This window comes from Pipistrellus kuhlii, unplaced genomic scaffold, assembly GCF_014108245.1.
Source record: "Pipistrellus kuhlii isolate mPipKuh1 unplaced genomic scaffold, mPipKuh1.p scaffold_m20_p_49, whole genome shotgun sequence".
Lineage (NCBI taxonomy): Eukaryota > Metazoa > Chordata > Mammalia > Chiroptera > Vespertilionidae > Pipistrellus > Pipistrellus kuhlii.
The window spans coordinates 2,075,850-2,098,457 of NW_023425550.1; the positions used below are offsets into that span (position 1 = coordinate 2,075,850).

Consider the following 22,608-nt stretch of genomic DNA (forward strand, 5'->3'; position numbering starts at 1 on the left):
AGGTCTTCAAGCACAAGGGCTTCCACTGGCTATATCATCCGGTAGGTGATGGCAGGACCCTGCCCACCTCCCCACACCCTCCTGCATTGCCTCCTGTCTTCTCCCTGGATGCTTAAAGGGGTGCTTTTTCTGGGCTCTCTTTTAGGGGTGTGTTCACCAAGCCCATCGACAGCTCATCTCAGCCCCAGCAGCACTTTCCTAAGGCCAACGGAGCTCCAAAAAGGTGTGTCCATGGGGTGCTGGCTAGCCTGACGGTGAGGAGTTTTGAGGGCCTGGGCCAGGCACATGGCAGAGAGAGTACTCTGCCTGTCACTGAGGGGGTAAGAGATGGCAGTTCTGTCTTTGTGTAGGGTAAGGCCTTGGAGAGCAACACAGGAGCGACCAGAGGAGATGGGTTGGGGGGTGATGCAGTTGCACCTGAGAGACTGGAAGACCTCAGATGGGTGTATGGCCCACTTGGGCCCTCTGGTCTCTGAGAATCCTTGGGCCACTAAAGGTGACCTTAACCTTGAGCCAGCCCTGATTTTCAGGGAGCTTTGACCAAAGTGAGCTGTGTGTTTTCAGCCACCTTCCCAGGAGGCTGAGATGGCACCTTGCTGCCAGGCTGAACTCAAACTCCATCAGAAAGGCAGGGTCAAGGGAATTAGGTTGCTCTTAGCAGGAGGGCTTCCTGCTTAGGGTGCTGCAGAGGTTCTAGATAAATGGTTAGACTTGGAGCATAGAAGAAAGGCCACCAGCATTCTCTCATCCACCTCCCATGTGCCTGCTAGGCTGTATGGGCAAATCTGGAGGCACAAGTAGTCTGGGGTGGGCACATGAAAACTCCTTGCTTCTGCAGCATGGCCAGTCTGGTGAGAGCAGCTCCCTCCGGGTCTCTCCGCCCCTTCTCCTCTGGCTACAAGATGACCACTGAGGACTACAAGAAGCTGTGAGTATACAATCGCAGACCCAGCTCAGTTCCCTCCTCCAAGGGATAGGCCCAAGTGATGAGCCCAAACACTGACCCTCTGAGGGCAGCAGGCTGCTTGCCTCTGAGCACACAGTCTAAGAGTGCTAGTCCTGTTGGCCCGACGTCCCTGCCAGTTGATGTTATGACTTGGAGCCCACCAGAGGGTGACAAGTCCCATGAAGTTGGATGTCTGTGCACACTGCACTTCTGATTTGAGGCAAAGCAGGATCTGTAGGAAGTTTGTAGAAGGGAGCAGTGGGTCTGGGAAAAGGGTAACATGGCACTGGAACTGCTTCTGGCTAACTGTGTTTCCTGAACATGCCTCTGTACTCTGGGTTGTGCTTTCAGTCTGGGCTGGGCCAGGCAGGGCCAGGCTGGTCTAGGGCCTGGTTATCCTAAGCATGCTTCTGGCCATGGCAGTCATATCAGATATGGGCATTTTGTGCTTAAATCTGAGCTGCTTTTGAATATAATTTTTGGGGTTCCCTCTAGGGTTCCACTTGTGGCCCGTATCAAAGGCCCTCTCCTGTGTGCTCAAGGATGGGGGCTCTGGACTGAATTGTAGGCTGTGCCCATGGTTCCCAACCCCGCCTATTCCCACCCCCAGTCTTTATATTGTTTGTTCCTTGTCATCAGAGTCCAGTGACATGGAGCAGCTAGGGTATCTTTCTGGAGAAGGGGTGAGGCTTGAGCTGAGTCTTAGAGGACAGTTAGGATTGGAACAGGGAAAGAGAGGAAGGCTGGCAGCTCTCAAGGAGGAAGAGCGGCATGAGCAAAAGCCCAGAAGCAGTTGTTGGAAGCCAGGAAGCCTAGCTGCTGAGAGTGGCAGCCTATGAAAGGGAGAAGGGGTGGAGGAAGGATGAGGAAGAGCCATAACTGCTAGCATCCTTAACCCTTCCCACTTCCCATCCCCCCAGGGCACCCTACAATATCAGGCGCAGCTCAGCCTCGGGGGCAGATGAAGAGGAGGAAGTGCCCTTCTCTTCTGATGAGCAGAAACGGAGGTAACAGTACCTACTGGGAATCCCACGGGCAGGGCTGGGCCCAAGTCTGCACAGTCTGGTGAAATAGGAATTGTGCCAGGTGGGGTGATGAAATGCACAACACTTAGGACACTGTTGCTGGCCTGTGGGCTGAAGGTGGTTGCTAGCAACAGGTGTATCCCTTGAGTCTCAGAATCATCCAAGTAGCTGGGCCAGCTCAGCGGAACCTCTTATGAACATTCTATGAGGCAGAACCTAGGTAACAAGTGATGGGGGAAAGCCTCATCTGTGGACAGAGGGTGGAAAGGGATGTGCTTCAGGACTCTTTATCAGTTTGTTTAAAAAGGGTTCTGAGTAAATTGGACCAAAGTAGGCAGCAAAGAGGACCTTCAGAAGAGCCCACTATGTATTTGCTGTGTGTGTAGAGTCAGGGTAGGGTCTGCATGCATGGGGCACAGGGACAGGCTCCAGAGGTTCCAATGTCCCTCACCACAAAGTGAGACTGGGTGCTTGGGAAGCTGCTAGGACCCAAAGAAATAAAGCTCCCCAGGTTCAGTCTACCTCCCTCCCAATCCCAATGTGTTCTGGCCCCTCTGTGGCTCAGGAAACAGAGCAAAGCCCCTTTTGAGGGCCTGGCAGCAGGGCAATCATAAGGGCAGAGTTAAGAGTGGCAGGGGTCCCTAGCCTGGAAGGTACTGGGGAAGAGCCAGGCCGCCTGGCATCGACTCTTCCACCAGCTAAACGTAAGCCACTGCAACTCCCCATACCTCAGTTTCCTCATCCGTAAATCATGGGTGATACTAGCACCCAACTTCCTGGGGTGTAAGGAATGATCCAGTGTGGATTGGCAGCATCCATTGTTTGACAAACAAGGGTTTCCATTCCCTTGGTCTTTACTTTCCACTGAGTGGTCCTCAGAGCAGGTGTGAAGCTGGCTTGCTTTGATCCCTTGCCTTGCTGTGGTGGTCCAAGCCATCCTGAGTACCTGTCTACCAGATACCCCCTTGCCACTGCAGGTCAGAGGCTGCAAGTAGTGTGGTGAGGAAGACAGCTCCCCGGGAGCGCTCCTACGTCCTGTCAGCGGCCAAGAAGAGTACAGGGTGAGTTGCACAGCAAAAGACACAACTCGGCCACCATCCAGCTCCATGCTTTGGAACAGTTTCTGTCCCTTCAGGGCTTTGCTATTTCTCTGCCTAGTGAAGGGTGGGATGAGTGAGCCCTCTTAGCTGGACCTTCTGAGATTCTCAGATGTACTTTCTGGAAAACTAAGGGGTCTGGCTACTGCCATCAGGACAGACAAGGTGCTAGGAATGGGAGAGAAGCCCAGGACACTCTGGGGTCATGATGTCACCTGTCTACTCCAGGATTCTACCCAACACATAACCTTTCTATCTTCTTTCCAGAAGCCCTATTCAAGAATTGCAGGCCCCATTCATTGCGAAGAGGTAAGTGTCAGCAAGGGAAGCCTTAGAGGTCTATTGCTGGCCATGGAGAAGGCTTCCTTTTAGCAACAGTGTAGTGTGGGCACTGGGGAGGGGGTCATTGGATACAGTGAGGCCGCAGTCCCTGAGCAGGGGTCGTTGTAACGGGCTGGTGCTTCTGTCTGGAGGCCAGGTGAGCACCTGGATGGCTGTTGTGGCACATATGGCCCTGGCATCCAGTTCTGTGTGGCTGGACACTCCCATTTACCAGTAGCCAATAGGGCTGGGCCTCTGACTCATAGTATTTCAAGGGCCTCTGGGGTTTTGAAGCATAAGTAGTTGTGGGAGTACATAGGATTTGTTCCCTGGTCCTCCCATCTGACCAGGGACAGGCTGGACAATGCCCACACAGGAGCCATCACAGGGAAGGAGTCCAGAGGCTTGTCATTGGGAATCCCTACCTGGTTAGTCAGGCCTTTGAAAGTGACCATAACATTGGAGATAGTCCCTAAAGGGTGAAGAAGATTTAACAAGGAATGATCAGGATACTCCAGCTGAGTGAGGGAGCGGTGTCACCATTAAGTAAAAAGGACATCTTTTGAGAGAGGAGAATATTTGGGGAGGCCAAGGAAGAAACTTCTGGAAAGTGGAATTTTAGGGATATTCTATTGGGTAGACACGGAAGATCTTCATAATACGCTGACGACAAAAAATAAAAAAAATAGCCAGCACACCAAGTGTTGCAGGTAGAAGCCCAGAGGTGGGCAGAGGTGGGAACATTTTTCTATGTTGGAAGACCAGAAAGGCTGATGGGACTGCAGCCAGCCGAGGGTGATGCACTCTTGATGGCTGTATTAGGTTCCTGGGGTTGCTATAACAAAGTAACACAAGCTGTGTGGCATAGACACCAGAAATGTATTGTTTCCCAGTTCTGGAGGCTAGAAGCTCAAGATGAAGTTGTTATCAAGGTTGGTTCCTCCTGGAGGCTCTGAGGGAGAAACTGTCCAGGCCTCGTTGCTTCTGAAGCTACAAGCAACACTTGGTGCATCCTTGGTTTGTGGCTGCATCACTGCAGTCTCTGCCTCCATCTTCACTTGACCTTTGTGTGTCTGTATACAAATTCACCTCTTCTAATAAGGACACCAAGTATTGGATTTAGGGACCACTCTACTCCAGCATGACCTAATCTAGCCATGATTACATCTGCAAAGACCCTATTTCCAAATGATGTCACACTCACAGGTTCCAAGTAGACGAATTTTGGAGGGACACTATTCCACATAGTATGCTGTTCTTATCCCAAGGTGGAGTCCTGAGCCCCCAGCTTGAGCCACCTTATGACCATTAACTCCACTTAAAGAAAGCATGTCCTTCAGGTGCAGCTGAGCAGGTGGTGCATCTGTTTCTCTTCTTGCCCAAAGGGTGGAGGTGGTAGAGGAGGACGGGCCTTCTGAGAAGAGGCAGGACCCACCTGCTCTGACAAGATCTCCTCCTGGCTCCAGCAGGTAATCAATCAGTCACCCATCTCTGCCTGGGGCTGGTGGCTGCCAGGCCTGCCTGCCACTCAGTCACTGTGGAACCTCTGCCAGGTCACCTCCATACAGAGCTTCAGAGTCGTTGTCCTCACGTGCCCAGTGACAGGATGGGGCACGGAAATCAGTGAGGGCTTATCTGGCTGGATATCCTAGGGCTGAAAGGAGCAAAACAGCCTGGCCTCCAGGAAGAGAGCACTGAACTCTTGTCTGTTTAGTGGTTATCTGTGTCACGGGGTTGGAGCGGGTCCGCCACCGGGGCGCCAACCCTGCCATTCTCAGGTTTGTTCTCGGCTCTCCTAAAAGTTGGCCAAGTTCAACCTGCCAACCCTGTCCTCCCACTCCTGCTGGGGAAGGAGGCTCTACAGTACCCAGCACCGCTCACAGATGCCTTTTTTGCCAGTGCGGATGGAGGCCGAGCCAAAGTGTCTCGGGCAATTTGGATTGAGCGCATGCCAAGTCTGCCAAGCCCTGCCGGGAGCCTGGAGCCCAGGTGGGTGTTGTGAGCTGGCTCTGGCCTGTAAGCTGGTCAGATGGGAGGATCTGGCAGTGGGGTGACAAGGCAGAAGCAGGCCGAGCATTGGTGATCTCACTCTAGGCAGGGCCCTGATTTGCCCTGATTTCTGAGTCCTGAGTGTCCAAGCAGATAATGGTTCTCTCTTGTCTGCGGATGAAGAGCATTCAATACCTCCTTATACTTTGTGCTAAATCCTGCGAAGTCCTGCAGAGAGTGCCCTATTGTTGCTGCTGTTTAAAGCATCTGCCTGGATTGGCAGCTCTGCCCATATCCAGGTCTGCTAAAAGCTGTGCCTCTGTGGCACCCCTGGAAGACGCCGAGGCCAGAGGGGCAGAGCACCTATCCCTACAGGTCACTTTTGGGGACTCCAAGGACTGTTCTAGCTCTCATAATGCCACTGCAAGCCCCACTCCCATCCCCAACTCAAGCCCCTCAATCATTGTATGTGTCCACAGTCCTCAGGGTCCTCTCCTCAGTGCCAGGAGAAAGACAGATCACCTGTGCAGACCTTCTCTGCTGGGCTGGGGCTGGGAGGGGAGAGGAGGAGGTGGCCCCGGGGGCTTCTCTGCCAGAAAGCCTATTCTCTTCATTCAGTCCCTCTTTTGATCTTCCCTGTTTTCTGAACTTTTGTCCACAGGAACTTTTGAACAAGTGGAAATATTTGAGAATTCTTCAGAAAGTAGCAATCAATAATGGAACTTGGTGACTGATAGGATATGGGAGCTGTCTTAGGTTGCTAGAGCTGCTGTAACCAAGTCCCACAAACTGGGCAAATCAAACAACTATATTGTCTCCCAATTCTGGAGGAGGGGAGTCTGAGATCCAGGTGTTGACAGGGTTGGCTCCTTCTGAGGGCTTTCTCCTTGGCTTTTATTTTTATTTATCTTTATTTATATTTTTGTTATTTCTCTCCAAAGGATATTTTCCCACTGATTTTTAGAGAGAGAGAGAGGGAGGGATGGAGGGAGGGAAAGAGAGAAAGTGAGAGAGATTGACGCAAGAGAAGCAAATCCATTGGTTGCCTCCCACATACACCCTGACCAGGGCCAGAATCAAAACTGGGACCCTTTGGTCTGTGGGCTGGTCAACACTCTATCCACTGAGCCAAACCGGCTAGGGCTGTCTTCTCACTGTATCCTCACATAGTCATCCCTCTGTGCATGTCTGTGTCCTGATCTTCTCTTACTATAAGGACACCAGACAGGTAGAATTACAGCCCACCGCAATGACCTTATTTTACCTTAATCACCTCTTAAAAGATCCTATCTCCAAATACAGGCACATTCTGAGGTCTTAGGGGTTAGGACTTCAACATACAAATTTAAAAGGGGACACAATTCAGCCCCAAACAGAGCAAAGCTCTGACTTAATGGTTTTATATGCTTTTAAAAACAGAATGCCGGAGAATTCAGTTGTACTATATTATAGATTTGAAAGGTATTTTGACATTTATTCCAGAAAATTCCTTTAGATGTCTAATATCCATCACCTGGCTGTCATAGCAAGGTAGCTGCCATAACAAAGTACCCCAGCTGGTGGCTCAAACAACAGAAGTGTATCGTCTCCCGGTTCTGGAGGTGGGCTATCTCAGATAAAACTTGCCTGTAAAGCCCCAGGAAACAGAACTAGAACCAGATTATGGAATGTTCCAGACACCAGAGGTATCTCAAGACAAGCCAGCCTCCTCCTGGAAGGATGACTGGTCAGGCAGGCATGATAGTTCTCATGGGGCTGCTTTTCTCAGATTCTGCCATTATCAAATATCTAGTCCCTACCAGGCAGCATCCAGGTGAGCTGCTGGCCAGTCCTAGGCAGCCTTCTTCTCTGACTTGACCCAGTCAGGCCCAGAACTGGCCCAGGCAGCCATCATCAGTCTCTCAAACCCAGCTCCTATCTGCCTGGCTATTCCCTTCAAGAATTCTAGCCCTGTCTGGCTGATGTGGCTCAGTGGTTGAGCGCTGACCCATGAACCAAGAGGTCACCGGTTCAATTCCCATTCAGGGCTTGTGCCCGGGTTGCAGCCTCAATCCCCAGTAGGGAATGTGTAGAAGGCAGCCGATCAATGATTCTCTCTCATCATTGATGTTTCTCTCTCTCTCTTCCTCTTCCTTCCTCTCTCTGAAATAAACACACACACACACACACACACACACACAGGCACATGTTTTTAAAAAAGAATGATAAAGAAAAGAATCTAAGTCCCATGGGGAACAGTGACTCACCATACCCTGGGTCTTGCAGTACCTCAGAAGAAGCTGGTGTATGGCAGAGTGGGACAGAAGAATATCACAGCCTTGTTCCCAGACATGGTCCTCTTGAGGCCACCCCCTTCACAAGCCTAACCCTGTTCTGTCCCCTTTGGCTCAAGTCTGAAGGTCAGCTCCTCATCTCATGCATCAGGCCAACCAGGAGGAGTGCCCCTATCTTAGGTGTCAAATCCTTTACTGACTTCAAGGACGTCTGAAAGTTTGGGATGGGAATTGTCACACAAGGATGCCCACAGGCTGTGTCCTCAGGGCTTTCCAGCTGTCTTTTTCCTTTCATTGGAATTCCAATCTTGCTCCAGACCCATGACCTGCCTGGATGTCCCAAAGGCCCCTCAGCTCCAGTGTCTACACCCACCTCCCCAACACACACACTGCTCACACATTGAAGGGGCCCTCCCTCCATGTACCCCAGGCCTAGTTTCTTGGGTCAATCTAGTTTTTCTTGCTGTTGGATAATTCCTGCCCACATTATAAACTGAGCTCATTTGGATACTTTCTCCCAGAGACACTGACTGGCCTGAGGGCTGCCAGGCCTGGCTGCTGCCCTGTTATAGCACATTGTTCAAGCTTCCTTGGCACTGTGCCTCACCTAACCAGGGCAGGGCCTGCAGTCTGTGCCCCAGCATGCTGCCTGTAGAGTAGCTTGGAAGCAGTGAGTAAGAGCACAGCTTCCAGTATAAGGCAAAACCCTGGCATTGCCCCTTCCTAGCTGTGTGACCTTGAGTGACTTTACCTCTCTGTGCCTCAGCTTCTTCACGTGTAAAATAGGGAGATGTGAAAGCTACCTCCCCCCCCCCACACACACACACACAATGCTGTCCCAAGTACTAAATAGGATAAAGCTTGTAAAGTCCTTTGTGTAGTGCCTGGGTGCTGGTATTGTCAGAGGCTCCCACTAGAGACTTGCTAATTTTCAAGGCCTTTCTTCAAATAACGAAAGATGCTACTATCGCCACCTACTGGCCCCTGAGGAAAATGCGGCTGTGGGCTCTAGAGAAGGAGGTACAGGTATCCCAGGGTTTTCCAAAGTTTGCCTTCTGCTATTTTGCTTTGCAAAAGAGCCAAAAGACCTACATTAGTATCTGTTTCGCTAACCAAAATAAATCTGAAGAGGATTTTTGCTTTTGTGAAAAAAAGGCAAAAAGAAAAAATAGCATTCAGCTCATTGTCTCTTCCCTTTATACAATTTTCAGCTTCTGAAAAGTTTTACAGGAACATTATTTTCAGAGAGCTGGCGAAACCTGTACTCCCTCCTCTCTCCCCTACCCCTCTTCCTCTTTTAGCACAGGCCACTGTCAGTCGTGTTCCCATGGGCAGCTGGGGCTCCACTGGATGAGTGTTCCTGACCTTCAGCAGCTCTTAGTCTGAGAGCCACCTGTGGTTGAGTGACTGGGGAGGTGTCGGGGCTTGTCTAGCACTGCAGGTGAGGAGAGGTTGGAAGGCTTTTGTATGAATTTGCTCCAGCTGCCATGACAAGGTGTCAGAAAGTGAGTGGATTGAACAACAGAGATTTATCCTCACAATTCGGGAGACTAGAAATTCCAATATAAGGTGCGGGCAGGTCTGTATGCTCTCTCCAGAGGCGCTGGGGGAGAATGTTCTAGAATATTCTCTTAGGGTGTTGTCAGCAATCCTTGGTGCTTCCTAGCATGCAGATGCATCACTTCAATCTCTGCCTCTCCCTTTATGTGGCCATCTTTCCTTTGTGTTCCTGTGTCTAAATGTCCCCTTTTTATAGACACCAGTAATATTGAGTTAGGACCCACCATATTGGAACATGACTTTATCATAACTAATTAAATGGGTACATCTTCAATGACCCATTTCCAAACTGGGTCACAGATACCAAGGATTAGGACTTCAATACATATCTTGGGGGCACACAATGCAACCCATAACAGCCTCTCTAGAAGGGCTCCCATTTGACCTAGGTATTTAAAAAGCAATTGCTCAGGGGGATGACAAAGGAGGAAGAAGGTGTTGAGGGAGAGATGCCAGCTTGGGCAGGCTGAGGCAACACTTTCTTTCTATTCCCTCTCTGGCATAACAAAAAATGCCAGTGAGAAAGTATTTTTTACTTGCCTGTGACATCCTCAAGTGGAATGTGTCCCTGCTCCCTGGCACCATGTGCCTTAGATGGGGCAAAGTAGGGCAGCGGTCAGGGGCTTTATGCTGTCATCATTATTGTCATGGGACGAGACAGACAGAAATCAGAGCTGTCTTCTCCTGGGCCTCTCCTGGTTTTCACACGGGGAGAGGCCCTGTCCTTTGCAGCTCTGCCATTTCACTCTGGTCATCTCCATTGTCCCCAGGAAGGACAGATATGAACAACCCACTGACCCTGAGCTGGCCCTCCATGAACTCTCAGTCTAGGTTGGAGGCAGATGTCAGGGTCAACACCCAGGGTCACCCACTTCCCTGACTCCTCCGATCCCTCATCCTCCTGGGGACCATTGGAGTGGTCTCTCTAAAGTGGCAGTCTGATCATGTCAAACCCCTCACTCTCCTCATTTCTTTTGCTGCACCATATGCGACCTCAGAATTTAAGGTATTTGCCAGCCTCCACCTCCCTCTTCCACATCTCCCTCCTGCTGGCTCATCAGGGCGGGCATAGGGCTCACCCCCATCTGTACCCCAGAGTCCAGCCAGGGGCAACCAAAGGAAGGAATGGATGTGAATAGTTGTGATTTGGGGTGAAGGGTACCCACACAAAGGCAGGGAGTTCTAAGTTTTCTCCAGCCCTGGCCATCACTATGGCCTGAGGCTGCTGGGTGTCAGGCTCTGCAAAAGACCCCCAAAAATACATCGGACTTGAAGGGATGTGTGCCGTCACCTGGGGACCTGGCTCTGAGCACAGGAACCCTAAAAGGGGACCAGTGAGCACTGAGAATGTTAGATCCTCTGTGGACTCACAGGCCTGCTTACTTCCCTTCATCTCTCAGTCTCCACTATCCCTCCCCCACTGGCTCTCACTTTAAATTTGGTTTGTAGGTTTCCTGGGCATTTTATAATAATAAATAAATATATTTATTGTTGATTTTTTTACAGAGAGGAAGAGAGAGGAATAGAGTGTTAGAAACATCGATGGGAGAGAATCATTGATCAGCTGCCTCTTGCACACCCCCTACTGGGGATGTGCCCGCAACCAAGGCACATGCCCTTGACCGGAATCAAACCCGGGACCTTTCAGTCTGCAGACCGAAGCTCTACCACTGAGCCAAACTGGTCTCGGCGTGGGCATCTTATTAATCATCAGTCCACATTAGCTCGTGAACTCAGAATTCCTATTGGCCTCACCAACAGTCTCTTTGGACTCACCAGTCACGCCACAGGCAGGATTCATTGTGGCAGCTACAGATGGGGTGTTGAGGCTGGGTGCTTCTATTTCTACCCAAATGACCCCACTCTGTGCCTGAAGGGTGTAGGACTGGTGAAAGGGTCCTTCACTTCCCTTCCTTTTGGGCCTGGATATCAGTGGACCAAGCTCAGTTCAAGCACCAAGAAGATTCAAGGCAAAACAGGAGCCAAGGAGTGGGCGTTGGCAATGGGTCTGGGTGTCCAACTGTACTAGCCAGGAGGCTGCTGAGGGAGAACACCCTTGGATGCCCAGAACAGATGGGGAGACTTTTCTTACCAGAAACTCTATGGCTCTCTCTTTTGATACAGTGCAAGAGGTGAGGAAATTGTCCGCCTGCAGATCATGACACCCGGGGCAGGACTCCGCCTGGTGGCCCCAGACCTGGAAGGAATGAGGTACGGGGACCCTGCTGTTGTCCGGGCTCCTTCCACACCATTTTAGAGATGGGGCCAGAAGAACCAGCAGGCAAATAATGAGGCCTGGAGTCTGGTTGGTGGGAGACATGGTCGACCTGGGTTCTCTGCCTCCATCTCATTATTTTATTCCACAACTATTGGGGAGCAAGCACTTTGTCTGTGAGAGGCCAGGCTCTGCTCTGGGGACCCAGCAGAGTCCCAGCAGAACCCCTAGATGAAGGTACTGACTGTTTGCCTGGTGGGGGAAGCAGATGTAGACATGAACCAGCTGTGGTGTCTCAGCACTGCTGAACCCTGAACACCAGACAGGCCAGGTGTGCTTGGTGGGGACACGGGGTCTGTGAAGTGCCATGAGATCACCGGAGCAGTTGCACTGCCTATGTGAGGGGAGTCACCGGGAATGGGGTGGGGTTCCTGGGTCAGCCTGACAGCCCATGATGCCACCATGTCCAGTACTGGGAAGGACGAGGGACAGGGGCCACAACCAGAAGAGAGCACAGCAGGCCCAGCCCCTGCCCTGGGGGAGTGGGTAAATGGAGATCTGATCAGGCCTCTCTTCAGCGCTCTCTCTCTCTCTCTCTCTCTCTCTCTCTCTCTCTCTCTCTCTCCCCCCCCCCTCTTTCGTTCATTTAGTTATTTACCCAACTAGTGATTATTGAGCGTATGCTGAACATCTGACCCAATGCCAAGGCCTGGGTGGCAGCCATGATGCATAAGAGAGGGACCCTACCTTATAAAGCCTAGAGTTTGGGGCAGGAAGCCAGAGTGTGTGCCCAAGATAACCCCTGAGGCACTGTGAGCTCTGGGCAGGGGCCTCTCACCAGCATGGGTATGGGGGGGTGGTTAGAGAGGCTTCCAGGAGGAAGTGACATCAAAAATGAGTCCCGATGAATCTCTATGCCCCTTTACTCTCCTCCTTAACTCCTCCTCTATAGCTCTGCCCCAGTCAGTAACTGAGTCCTGACCATTCTATTTTTTTTTTAAATATTTGTATTGTATTTGTATTGATTTCAGAGAGGAAGGGTTAAGGAGACAGGGATAGAAACATCACTGATGAGAGAGAGTCATTCATTGGCTGCTTCCTGCACACCCCCCACCAGGGATCAAGCCTACAACCCAGGCATATACCATGACTAGAATGAAACCATGACCTCCTGGTTCATAGGTGGACGTTCAACCACTGAGCAATGCTAGCCGAGTCTATACATTCTATTTTAGAGATATCCCTGTTCTTACTGCCTTCCCCTGGGTACAGGCCACCATCACTCACCCAGCTATCTGCCACCATCTTTTAGGGCCTTGTCTTCAGACCCTCCTCCACATCTCTAACTAAGCAACATTCCTAAAGGCAGACATAGTCATGCCAGCCCACTGGGGAAAAACCTACAATGGATTCCCCATTTAAGCTCTGCAACCTGAATTCAATACCTTGCCTGGCCTTCCTTTTACCCTCTTCACAAGCTCCCCTCATAGTCTCCCTCTCTGGGCCATCTGCTTCTGTCTCCCAGGCCTCCATGTGTCCCCACACTATTCCTCTCTGCAGACTGTAGGCTCTGACTGGGATACCCTTTCTCCTCTGCATTCTTCAGTCTGATATTAGATGCCCCCCCCCCGGGGAACCTCACTCCTTGTGTGCTCGAGGGGCTTTCCCCACTGAGCTCTCACATTGCTGTGTTCATACCTCCACCAGAGAATCATCCACACAGTTGTCCTCTCATGGATCAGTTTGTCCCAAGAACCCTGAATACCTGGAGGGCAGCAACTTCATTTTCTTTGAGCCCCAGCACAGGGCATGGTCCAGGACAGGAATGCAGGCCTGTTTGTTACTGGAATGATGGAGAATCACCCACTGTGACAATGTCTTTAATAAGGCAACTCTGGAAGCTACTTCATTGGTTTTTTGAAGGTGACCAGACTCTGAGAAACAGGAGTAAAGTGACCCCTAGAAATGCAGGACGGAGCCAGGCTGCCTCCAAAGAATCCATAGGGCCTCTGACACCTGGTCTGGAAGTGGCCAAGCTACAACAGCCCATTAAGAGTTCCTCTCCCACTTTCCAACAGGAGAATCAAGTTAGAAAAAGGAAAGCTAGAATTCTCCAAGCCCTGTCTTGCCTCAAGTAGGTACAGTCACTATGTCCATTTTACAGGTGAGGAAACAGATCCTGAAGAGTCACCACACAGTGAAGGGCACCTACCCAGGCTACCTGACTCCCATCCTGCATCTTTTGATAACACAACTCATTACATTACTGAGAACCAAAGGGAAGGGTGATATAAATGCTTAGTATTTTTTTAGTTAGATTATTTGTAGGCATCCAAATGCATATTAGTAGGAGGAGTTTGAGTGTTTGTGGCTGAGGTTCTGGAGAGAAGTCAGGGCTCAAGATATTTCCATATTATATTCAGACAGATGAGAGTTAATATTATGGGGCTCAATGTCGATGTCTACATGGGTTACAATATCAAAGGAATCCAGGAGAAAGGGGCAGGCAAGCTGAGCACAGACCATAGTGTGGACGAGGCAGATGCCTGGTCATCATCCCTCCTGAGGGCAGTTGTCAGGTCTGGCGAGGTTCAGTGTTAGCTTCTGGAGGTCCAGTGGGGGTATGGGTTAGGAGCACAGAGGAGAGGTGTGAACAAGCAAAGAGAGGCAGTTGATGCCATGGTAGCATAGGAGATGGCCAAGAAGATGAACAGTGGGAACACCAATGTTTAAGGGTCCAAAGAGAAAAAAGCAAAGGAGACTTGGAAGGTATGGCAAAGGAGGTAAAGTGTCACAGAATCATGATGGATGGACAGGGGAGAGAAAGTGAAAGTGTCCCACTGGGTCAGTAATCCTGAATGGAGTATCTCTACTGAGTTTGACACCCTGGGGCTCCCTGATGACCTCAGAGAGAACAAAAAGAGGTTGATTTAGAAGGTTAGGATTAGTCTTACACAGCAGATGATTATAATCTAGGACTCTGAAGTCAGACTGCTTGGGTTCAATTCCCGGCTCTTCCCCTTGTTACCTGTGAAACTTGGGATAATTCACTCGGGCTCTCTATGCCTCATTTTGCTCATTTGGAAAGTGTCATGGATAATAACATTGCCCCTCTCCTGGGGTAAATGTGGAGAGTTAATGCATGCAGAGTCATGGTCTAGCCCTCAATCAAAAGTAGTTATTAGTAACTAGAGGCCCGGTGCACAAAATTCGTGCACTGGGGTGGGGGTCCCTCAGCCTGGCCTCTGCCCTCTCACAGTACGGGAGCCTTGGGGGGATGTCTGACTGATGGCTTAGTGGGCCTAAACCATCAGTCAGACATCCTTAGCATTGCCACTGAGGTGGGAGAGGCTCCCACCACTGCTGCTATGCTCGCCAACCATGAGCCCGGCTTCTGGCTGAATGGTGCTCCCCCTGTGGGAGCACACTGACCACCAGGGGGCAGTGCCTGCATTGAGTGTCTGCCCCCTGGCGGTCAGTGCGCATCATAATGACTGGCCATTCCACCATTCGGTCATTTGCATATTAGCCTTTTATTATGTAGACACTGTAGATGAGGCCCCTAGAACCATAAAAAATGCAAAAAATTCACTGTTAACTCAGTTTTGAATTGCCCCCACTTAAAATCAAGTTGCTCCCCCCACACACACCATGGGACATGTGCTGCAGCTTGGGAACCACTGGGCTTGAGACTTTTCCTCTCTGAGCTTCATTTCTGAATACATACTCATATACCATGGGAATTATAATGTCTTCTCTGCCTACCTCACTGGGTTGTCATGAGGAGGTTCTGAGCTAATAAACCTAGAAATGTTTAATCAAGTAAGTGATGTCTAAACGGGAAGGGATTGTTATTTTTAAACCCACGGGTACCCTCACAGATAGCTGGTGCTGATTAGGGAGGAGGGTATGATTGTTTCCTGGGACTGTAGCTATCTAAGCTTTCCAGAGGGTGCCACAGGCCTCAGAGGGGCGGGCTCTGGCCAGCAGCCCTGTAATGGTGGTTGTCCCTGGAGGCACTGGTTGGGGTGAAGTGATAGGGGGGTCCTGGGGAGGGGGGGACAGCGAGGCCAAAAGGGGAGTAACTGTCAAACTTTCTCACTTGGCACCATTCTTTAAATTGTACTTGGCTGTTTTGCAGCTGTATCTGCTCAGGTCAGGACTCCAATCTTCTGGAGCAGGGTGGGGGCTGGGCCAGGATGGAGCCAGATGGGCTAGGAAGGCAGGTTTAGCTGCACCCCCCAGCGAGGTTCAGCAGGTTCAGGTGCTGCTGTTGGGAGAAAGAGTCTGACCCTGGGGCAAGGGGGGGCGCTCAGGCGCTTCCACATGGGTCTGGAGTTGTAGGGAGGAGAGGAGTGTCTGGCCCCAGCAGAGGAGAGTACAGGGGCTGGAGTAGGCTGTTTGTCCTCCCCCCCAGGGGTGCAGGGGCTGGTGTAGGGTGTCCATGCAGGGGGATTGGAAGAGCTCTCTGTGGCCGCTTTGTTTTCCTTCTTTACAGTCCAGGCTCCTGTCAAGCACTCTCCTCAGACTCCGGAGAACTTGACTCCCACTGCCCATCCCCTGCTGTGAGTGCATCCTCCTGCTGGTCTGTCATTATGCAAATTGGTTGTTACTGGGACACCGTAATGAACAATTTGCATATTATCACTTTATATGTATAGATAAGATTTTGAGAATTGGCCAATCCTACAATATCAGGTTTTAAGCTCCTTGGAGACAACTGGCATTTGGAGATGAGGTAACTTCCTCCACTTGAGTGTGGGTGGCTTCTGGATGGTTAACTTATGTTTCTTTCCTCTATAGGTCTTCCCCAGACTCCAAAGACAGGGAAGCCCTCAGTCCCAGAGAGCCCAAGAGAGATTTGGCTGGTGAGGAGGCCTTTAAGGGCCCCAATTCAGACTTTGAAAGGTAACTTAGTGGAGGGACATAGAGACCACGTGGCCCCCAGTCCAAGGTCCATGGTTGGAGCTGGGACTAGAACTGTCCTATTCACTGTGTTCACTGTCAATATCTGTGGGAAGAATGAATGAAGGACTACATGAAGCTCAGAGAGGACAATGCCCCTCAGGAAACCAGTTGCACAGGAAGATAAACTTCAGGCCAGGCCACTCCCACTCCACACTTGGCCCAACCTCACTTTGCTTTTAATCCACTGAAAGCATCCCTGCAAACTGCCAGGGCAAGCAGGGCCGCCAGGCTATCAGTATGGGATAGTCAGTGACCAAAGGATGTATGGACCCCATCAAAGCACCTAGAAGGGACTTCTAGAATGATCTGTGCACAAAGGAGGCAAGGAAGGGAGGTGAAGGCTTGATGAGGAATGGTGAGTCCAGGAGGGATGAGTAAAGAGGGGATAGTCCCACTACCATTCCACTAATCAGAGGAAGCCAGTTGTGGTGAACTGAGAGTTGGGCATATACTCAGCAGGCAGCTGGTGACCACTAAAGTATAAGAGCCCACCATCTTCTCAGCATGGAGGCCCACACTGTTAGCTGGGACTTAGCCATTGGAATGAGGGATAGGGGACCCAGAATGGGCGGGGGAGATTTGTCTCTGACTTGGGATCTATGGTTTTAATTATAAGTGGCTTCTGTTAGCCATTGTCCACCCCCCCCCCCTCACCCATCCCCAGATGCATTGTACCACCATCCTCCTGAATTTCTTGGCTCTACTCCTTCTCCTAGACAAAAGGTTTGGAAGAAAAGCAGAAATACTTGCTCATATTGATTTGGTTTAAGTTGGAGCTGTGCAGGATGGTAGCCCACGACCCAAGGTTCTGGTCCTTGAGACCCACTTCTCAGGACATCTGAGTTAAATTAGATCAAAACCCAATCAAGAGTCAGCAAATGCTTCTCTTTCCACAACAGGTCAAATGCACAGTCAAGGGATGGCAACGTGGGATCCAGAGCCACAGGCTCCCCACCTGAAGGCTTGGCTGGAGCAGACATCAGCTCTGGGAGAGGAGGGTGAGCTACCCAGGGAAGGCAGATGGCCCAGAATTGTTGATTGTCTCATGTCCCTGGTGACAGGCCAAGGTCAAGCAGCTAAAAATTATTGGGGTGCTGGGGTGGAACACTGGTCATTTCCCTACTGCATCTCCCATCTCCAACACTTCAGCCACTACCACATCCTTTGTCCCTGGGATTCCCACTTCTGGGAATCCCTGTGCTTGAATATTCCTCCTTTTCATCCCCTCTGCCACTGGCTCTCAAGATCCTCAAAAGCAGGCACAAGAGCCCACTTACCACTGGAAGTCTAGCCCTGCCTGGGTGGACACTGGATGGATAGAATAAAACGTGAATAGAATGAGTGAAGGGGCAAACTGATAAATGACCAAATGATGGATGAATTTGGTACCTTCTTGCTTATTGGCTAAGCTCTAAGAAAACTAGAAGCTGCTTCCTCCCTTCCCTACCAAAAGACCCCAAACCTCCTTTTCCTGTCCTACTCTTATCCCTTGGCCAGCTCTGCACTGAGCTTCAATGAGAGGAAAAAACAGCTTCCACAGTGAGACTAACTAGGAGACAAGCATGTTCAACTGGGCCCTAAGTTGTTGGACATGAAGAGGGTCAGGGACTACTTTCTCAGGTGATTTGGGGAGTAACAAGGTCCCATCTGTTCCCAGGTAGTTCCAAATCAAGTGTGGGTCATCCTAGTTGACAAAGGTTAGGTATGCAGACGATGGCACCAATCGTTCAGCTCCAAGCTGTGCTAGAACCTTTATGGTTTAGGAGATGGCCAGAGAGGATTGGCAAAGCCAGTGTCTGCAGAGAGCCTGACTGCACGCTGCTCACTAGCACCCTGCTCTAGGGCAGTCAGGCCTACTGCTTTCTCCAGTGCTTTCTCAGATGCCCCTGCTTCCCTAAGCCCATGGGGGGTCCTCTGCCTTCATTAATTTGAATAGTTTGCAACTGATGTTTGGACCCAGAGTCCCGGCTTCCAAGTCCAAGAGCCCTGACCAACATGGGAAGAGGACAGTCTGACCACTGTGCCCAGCAAGTGCCAGGAAAGGCCACTGGGCCAGGGCCTCGGTTCTCTGAGCTGCCACTTGTGGGGACTGTGCAAAGAGCCAACACCTGCAGCCTGCATCGCTGTGTGCTGGCCAGTAAGTCATGCAGATTGGCCAGTGGCTGTCATGGAAGATTTCCGGGCCAATGTGATTGTGTCTGATTCTTGGCTGCTTCATTTTTGAATGTTCATCCATATCATCCTTCTTGCTTCCACACCCTCACAAAATGAAGATTTTGCTTTTTGCTTTCAGTTTCCTTAAAAATGAAGCCAAACCTCAAATTACCTTTCAAAATAAGCTGGAGAATCTTCTAGATTTCCATTATTTTTAACCCAGTCTTTTTACATTGTCTAACCTATATTGATTTTTAAGAAACTTGCCTTAACTGTCTTTCTAAAGAAAAGATTGTTTCTCATTAGTTTACTTACTAATTTATTGATTATGGTTGCAAATCAATACAACTGGCATGAACAGGTTTAAGAACAGATACCAGGAACTCTTAGTTAAGTGTGCTACATAAATGAAGGGTGCAATCTTGCACAGGTGATAAGATGCCCTGAGAGCTGTGACTGCTTGGTGTGCCGTGAGAGTCAGTTTGCCTGAAAGACAGAGAATGTGGCCAACCCGTGGCCAGGTTAGAGAGCACCCACTCAACCTGTATCAAGTTTATGGATACAGATGGAATATAAATGGCCACAGATCCCAGTATTAATAATAGGATCACTTTAGCACATGCTAGGGCCCAGGCATTATTCTAAGTACCTGGCATGTATTAACTGATTTACTCTTCTCAGAAAATTTGTGAGGCAGACACAATTATTATCCCCATTTCATTGATGGTAAAACTAAGGCCCAAAGAGATCAGATGATATATCCAAGGTCATACAGTTGGGAGGTAATAAAGCTGTGATTTGAATTTGGGCAAGGTGCCTTCGAGGACACTTAACCACTAGGCTTCACTGACCTGGTGGCAGGCAGCTGTGAGATATTGTTCCCTGAACATCCATTTGAGCAGCTCCTTAGTTCTCATCATCTGTCAGGGTCAGAAGCCACCCTCTCAGGAGAGAGTAAACATACAGACACAAAGTCCTGAACCCAGACTGACCTTGACCTCCTTCCACAGGGTGTGCTCAGCTGCTAGCTTTACGCCTCTCCTGGATGATGATGATGTGCATGGTGCCAACTCTCAAGCTCGCAAACCTGGACTAGTGGTCACCAGGTAAGGGCGGGTGATTATCTGGTGACCATTCCGCATTGCCAGTTATAACCTTCAGGGTTCAGCCTCAATCCCAGTGACTCAGAATACCCCTCACACTTGCTTAGCTCCATGCTACCCCTCTATCAGGTGATCACCATAAGAGATGGAAGGTTGGGAGGGTCCTTGCCATGCAGCTCAACACAGGTACCAGGGACAGTGGGGACAGGAGGACAAATGATAAATCAGGAGACCCAGACAGCCCAGCACCTACCCATAGGGGTTCGAGTTGAGGTAGCAGAAGGGGTGCATCAGGAGGCAGAGCTTAGGAAGAGACCAGGATAGGAAGTCTCAAGAGAACCTCTCCTATAGGTACTACAGCCTGGACCAGCAAGGAGGGCCAGGGGGAGGAATCCCAGGGAGCATATAGAAAGAGGCAGCTGTGGAGGGCACATGGCCCAGGGACATGAAAGTACAGTGGGAAGAGGCTGTGTCTTGCCAGGCTGTAAGCTTCTACACTATTTCATCTACCAGTGGGAGTAGCCATTTTGCTGTGAGTGTGTGGAGCACTTAGCAAGGGACACTCTTTCTGGACTTCCAAGAGGTATAGATCAGACAAGGACATGAGAATCTAAAATCAGGAGACTTCCTCAGGGACTCCCACACTAGTCAGGGCTAGTGCTTTGTCTTGAACTCAGATGCTAAGGCAACAGCCAGGGCTCACAGTGGCATCTGTGCCACACTAATGGCAGGACTGAGAGGCCACCCATGACTGACAAATATAGGCATCACATTTCCTGTGAGAAGGCAGCTGGGAAAGGAAATCCCTGAGCCCCCATTCTCCTTTGGTCTGAGGCCTCAGTGGGCCTGTGTGCTTCCTCCCTCAGCTCCGATGCTACTTTGGCTTCTGCTGTACCAACTAACAGGAAGAGCAACAGCCCAGCAGACCTGGAGGACATGAATGCAAATTTGAAGGGGTAAGGCACCAGCCAAAAGAGCTGAGCTTTTGTGGTGGAGAGAGATAGCTCAGGTTTGCATTAGCCTTTGGATGGAAAGTGAGGCCAGCAAGGTCTATGAGCTGGCCCAAGGCACATGGCAAAGGCTGAAGCGCCAGCTGAAAACCCCTGGCCTCTGCCTCTGGGTCTATGGAGCCTTCTGCTACACTGCATTGTCTTTAGCCAGGAAGTCCTCCATAATCAGAAAGTCACCCACTCTTTCAGTCAGCAACCACTTGGACAACAACTGCCCCGTGCTGGAGGCTGAAGCACACAGACAAATCAGACATGGTTGATGGAGGGCAAAGCCTGGTCCAGACAGGAACATCTCACACTGGAGCAGGGGAAGGGGAGCAGGCACAATGGCTTCATGGGGAAAGCGGCATTTGAGCTGAATCTTAAAAGATGAATAGGAGTCCTCTGAGCCAAGGGAACAGTGTGTACAAAGGACTCCAATCAACCTGGTGTTTCCTGGACACTGTATGTAGTTGAGTATGACTGGCGCTGAGAGCCCTTGAAGGGGAAATGGTGAAACAGATTTTTTTTTTATTTTTAGGTAAGCCTGGGGCGATTAGGCTTCAATACGAGATATTGTTAAAGATTGCAACACTTAACTTTTGGGCATATACTTGGTGCACAGCCCACTGCTCACAGTGTCACGTGCAGTCCTCCCCACAATCCTGTGAGATTTCCCCCTAATTATAATGAAGAACAGAGGCTTGGAACCCAGGTCTCTGTGCCTACTGGGAAGAACAGTGCTCTCCAAGAATTATCCAGGGTGCTGGGAAAGAGTGATGGCAACGAGGAGGGCTACTGCTTAGATGGGCAGAGAGATGGAGATAACTCAGGGGAGCTCCTCTAAGGAGGAGAGGGAACTAACTCTAGAAAGAGAAAGGATAAAAGAGCTGCATATAGAGAACTACAAACCTAAAAACCCCTGTGGTGGGAATGTTCTCAGCATGATACAAAGCATAGAGTGGCTGGATCCTGGCCAGTGAGGGGTCCATAGATGGAGCCATGATAAAGAGGTTGGATCTCATTTCAAGTTTAAGCCAATGAAGAACATGGTCTAATTTAGGTGTTTTAAAAGGTGAATGCATATTTATACTTTCACAACACATTGCAGTGACTTCCAGTGAAACTGGGATGCTGGGGGTGGGGTAGGCAAGGGATCTCTAAGGTATTAGGCCTTATTATGTGACATTTTTTGTTGCAAATTGCACTGACAATTAATAGGGTGAAAACAATAACTGACACCTATAGTGTGCTTTGCTAGTTGCTTTACAATATTCCCAGCAACCCTGTGAAATGGATAAGATGGGAAACGGAGGCATAGACAGTTTGAGATTTGTCCAAGGGCTTGAAAGTGGTAGAGCTGAGCCCCAATGTAAGAGGCTCTAAGAAAAACCTCAGGGGGAAAAACTTTAAAAATCTAGTTTTTAAAATATCTTCTTTGGAGTCAAAGCCCAGAAACAGTAATTATTTTTTTAAAAAATTTTCTTTATTGATTAAGGTATCACATATTTGTCCTCATCCCCCCATTCCCATCCCAAACCCCTCCCCACGCATACCCCCACCCCCCTGTTGTCCGTGACCACTGGTTAGGCTCATATGCATGTACACCAAGTCCTTTGGTTGATCTCTCCCCCTTATACCCACCCTCCCCTACCTTCCCTCTGAGGTCCGACAGTCTGATCTATGCTTCCTTGATTCTGGGTCTGCAGAACCAGTAATTCTTAGCTGGTTAACATGTAAACCATTCTGTATACATGATCTCACCTACTATTTCCCAAATCTGGGTAAGGATCTGGCTTCTGATGTAGTTTAATAGTGGAAGAGGAGCAGAGCTGGGAACAGATATGGCTAACTCTAGAGTCCAGTCTGAGAAGTACTTTCTTCTGATGTATAAAACTCTTCAAAGTCAACACAAACTTTCTTGAATACAGTGTTTCACAATTCTGGTGCAATTGAGAATCACTCAGG

General features: G+C 49.9%; 1 protein-coding gene across 32 annotated transcripts in view; it reads left to right on the forward strand.

Annotated features, from left to right (window-relative positions):
* Window positions 1-22,608, forward strand: part of ZNF185 (zinc finger protein 185 with LIM domain) — a 71,883-nt gene that overhangs the window by 19,760 nt on the left and 29,515 nt on the right. For 4 of the 32 annotated variants that reach the window (XM_036413109.2, XM_036413108.2, XM_036413127.2 and 1 more), the window contains 13 exons: window positions 3-41; window positions 146-223; window positions 839-928; window positions 1,867-1,953; window positions 2,949-3,032; window positions 3,336-3,377; window positions 4,775-4,858; window positions 5,289-5,378; window positions 11,336-11,422; window positions 16,230-16,334; window positions 17,294-17,392; window positions 19,559-19,654; window positions 20,518-20,607. In XM_036413109.2, the coding sequence (XP_036269002.1) occupies window positions 3-41; window positions 146-223; window positions 839-928; window positions 1,867-1,953; window positions 2,949-3,032; window positions 3,336-3,377; window positions 4,775-4,858; window positions 5,289-5,378; window positions 11,336-11,422; window positions 16,230-16,334; window positions 17,294-17,392; window positions 19,559-19,654; window positions 20,518-20,607 (1,071 nt within the window). The remainder of the gene's footprint in view (window positions 1-2; window positions 42-145; window positions 224-838; window positions 929-1,866; window positions 1,954-2,948; window positions 3,033-3,335; window positions 3,378-4,774; window positions 4,859-5,288; window positions 5,379-11,335; window positions 11,423-16,229; window positions 16,335-17,293; window positions 17,393-19,558; window positions 19,655-20,517; window positions 20,608-22,608) is intronic. The other 28 variants (XM_036413114.2, XM_036413117.2, XM_036413135.2 and 25 more) reach the window with 23 other exon arrangements.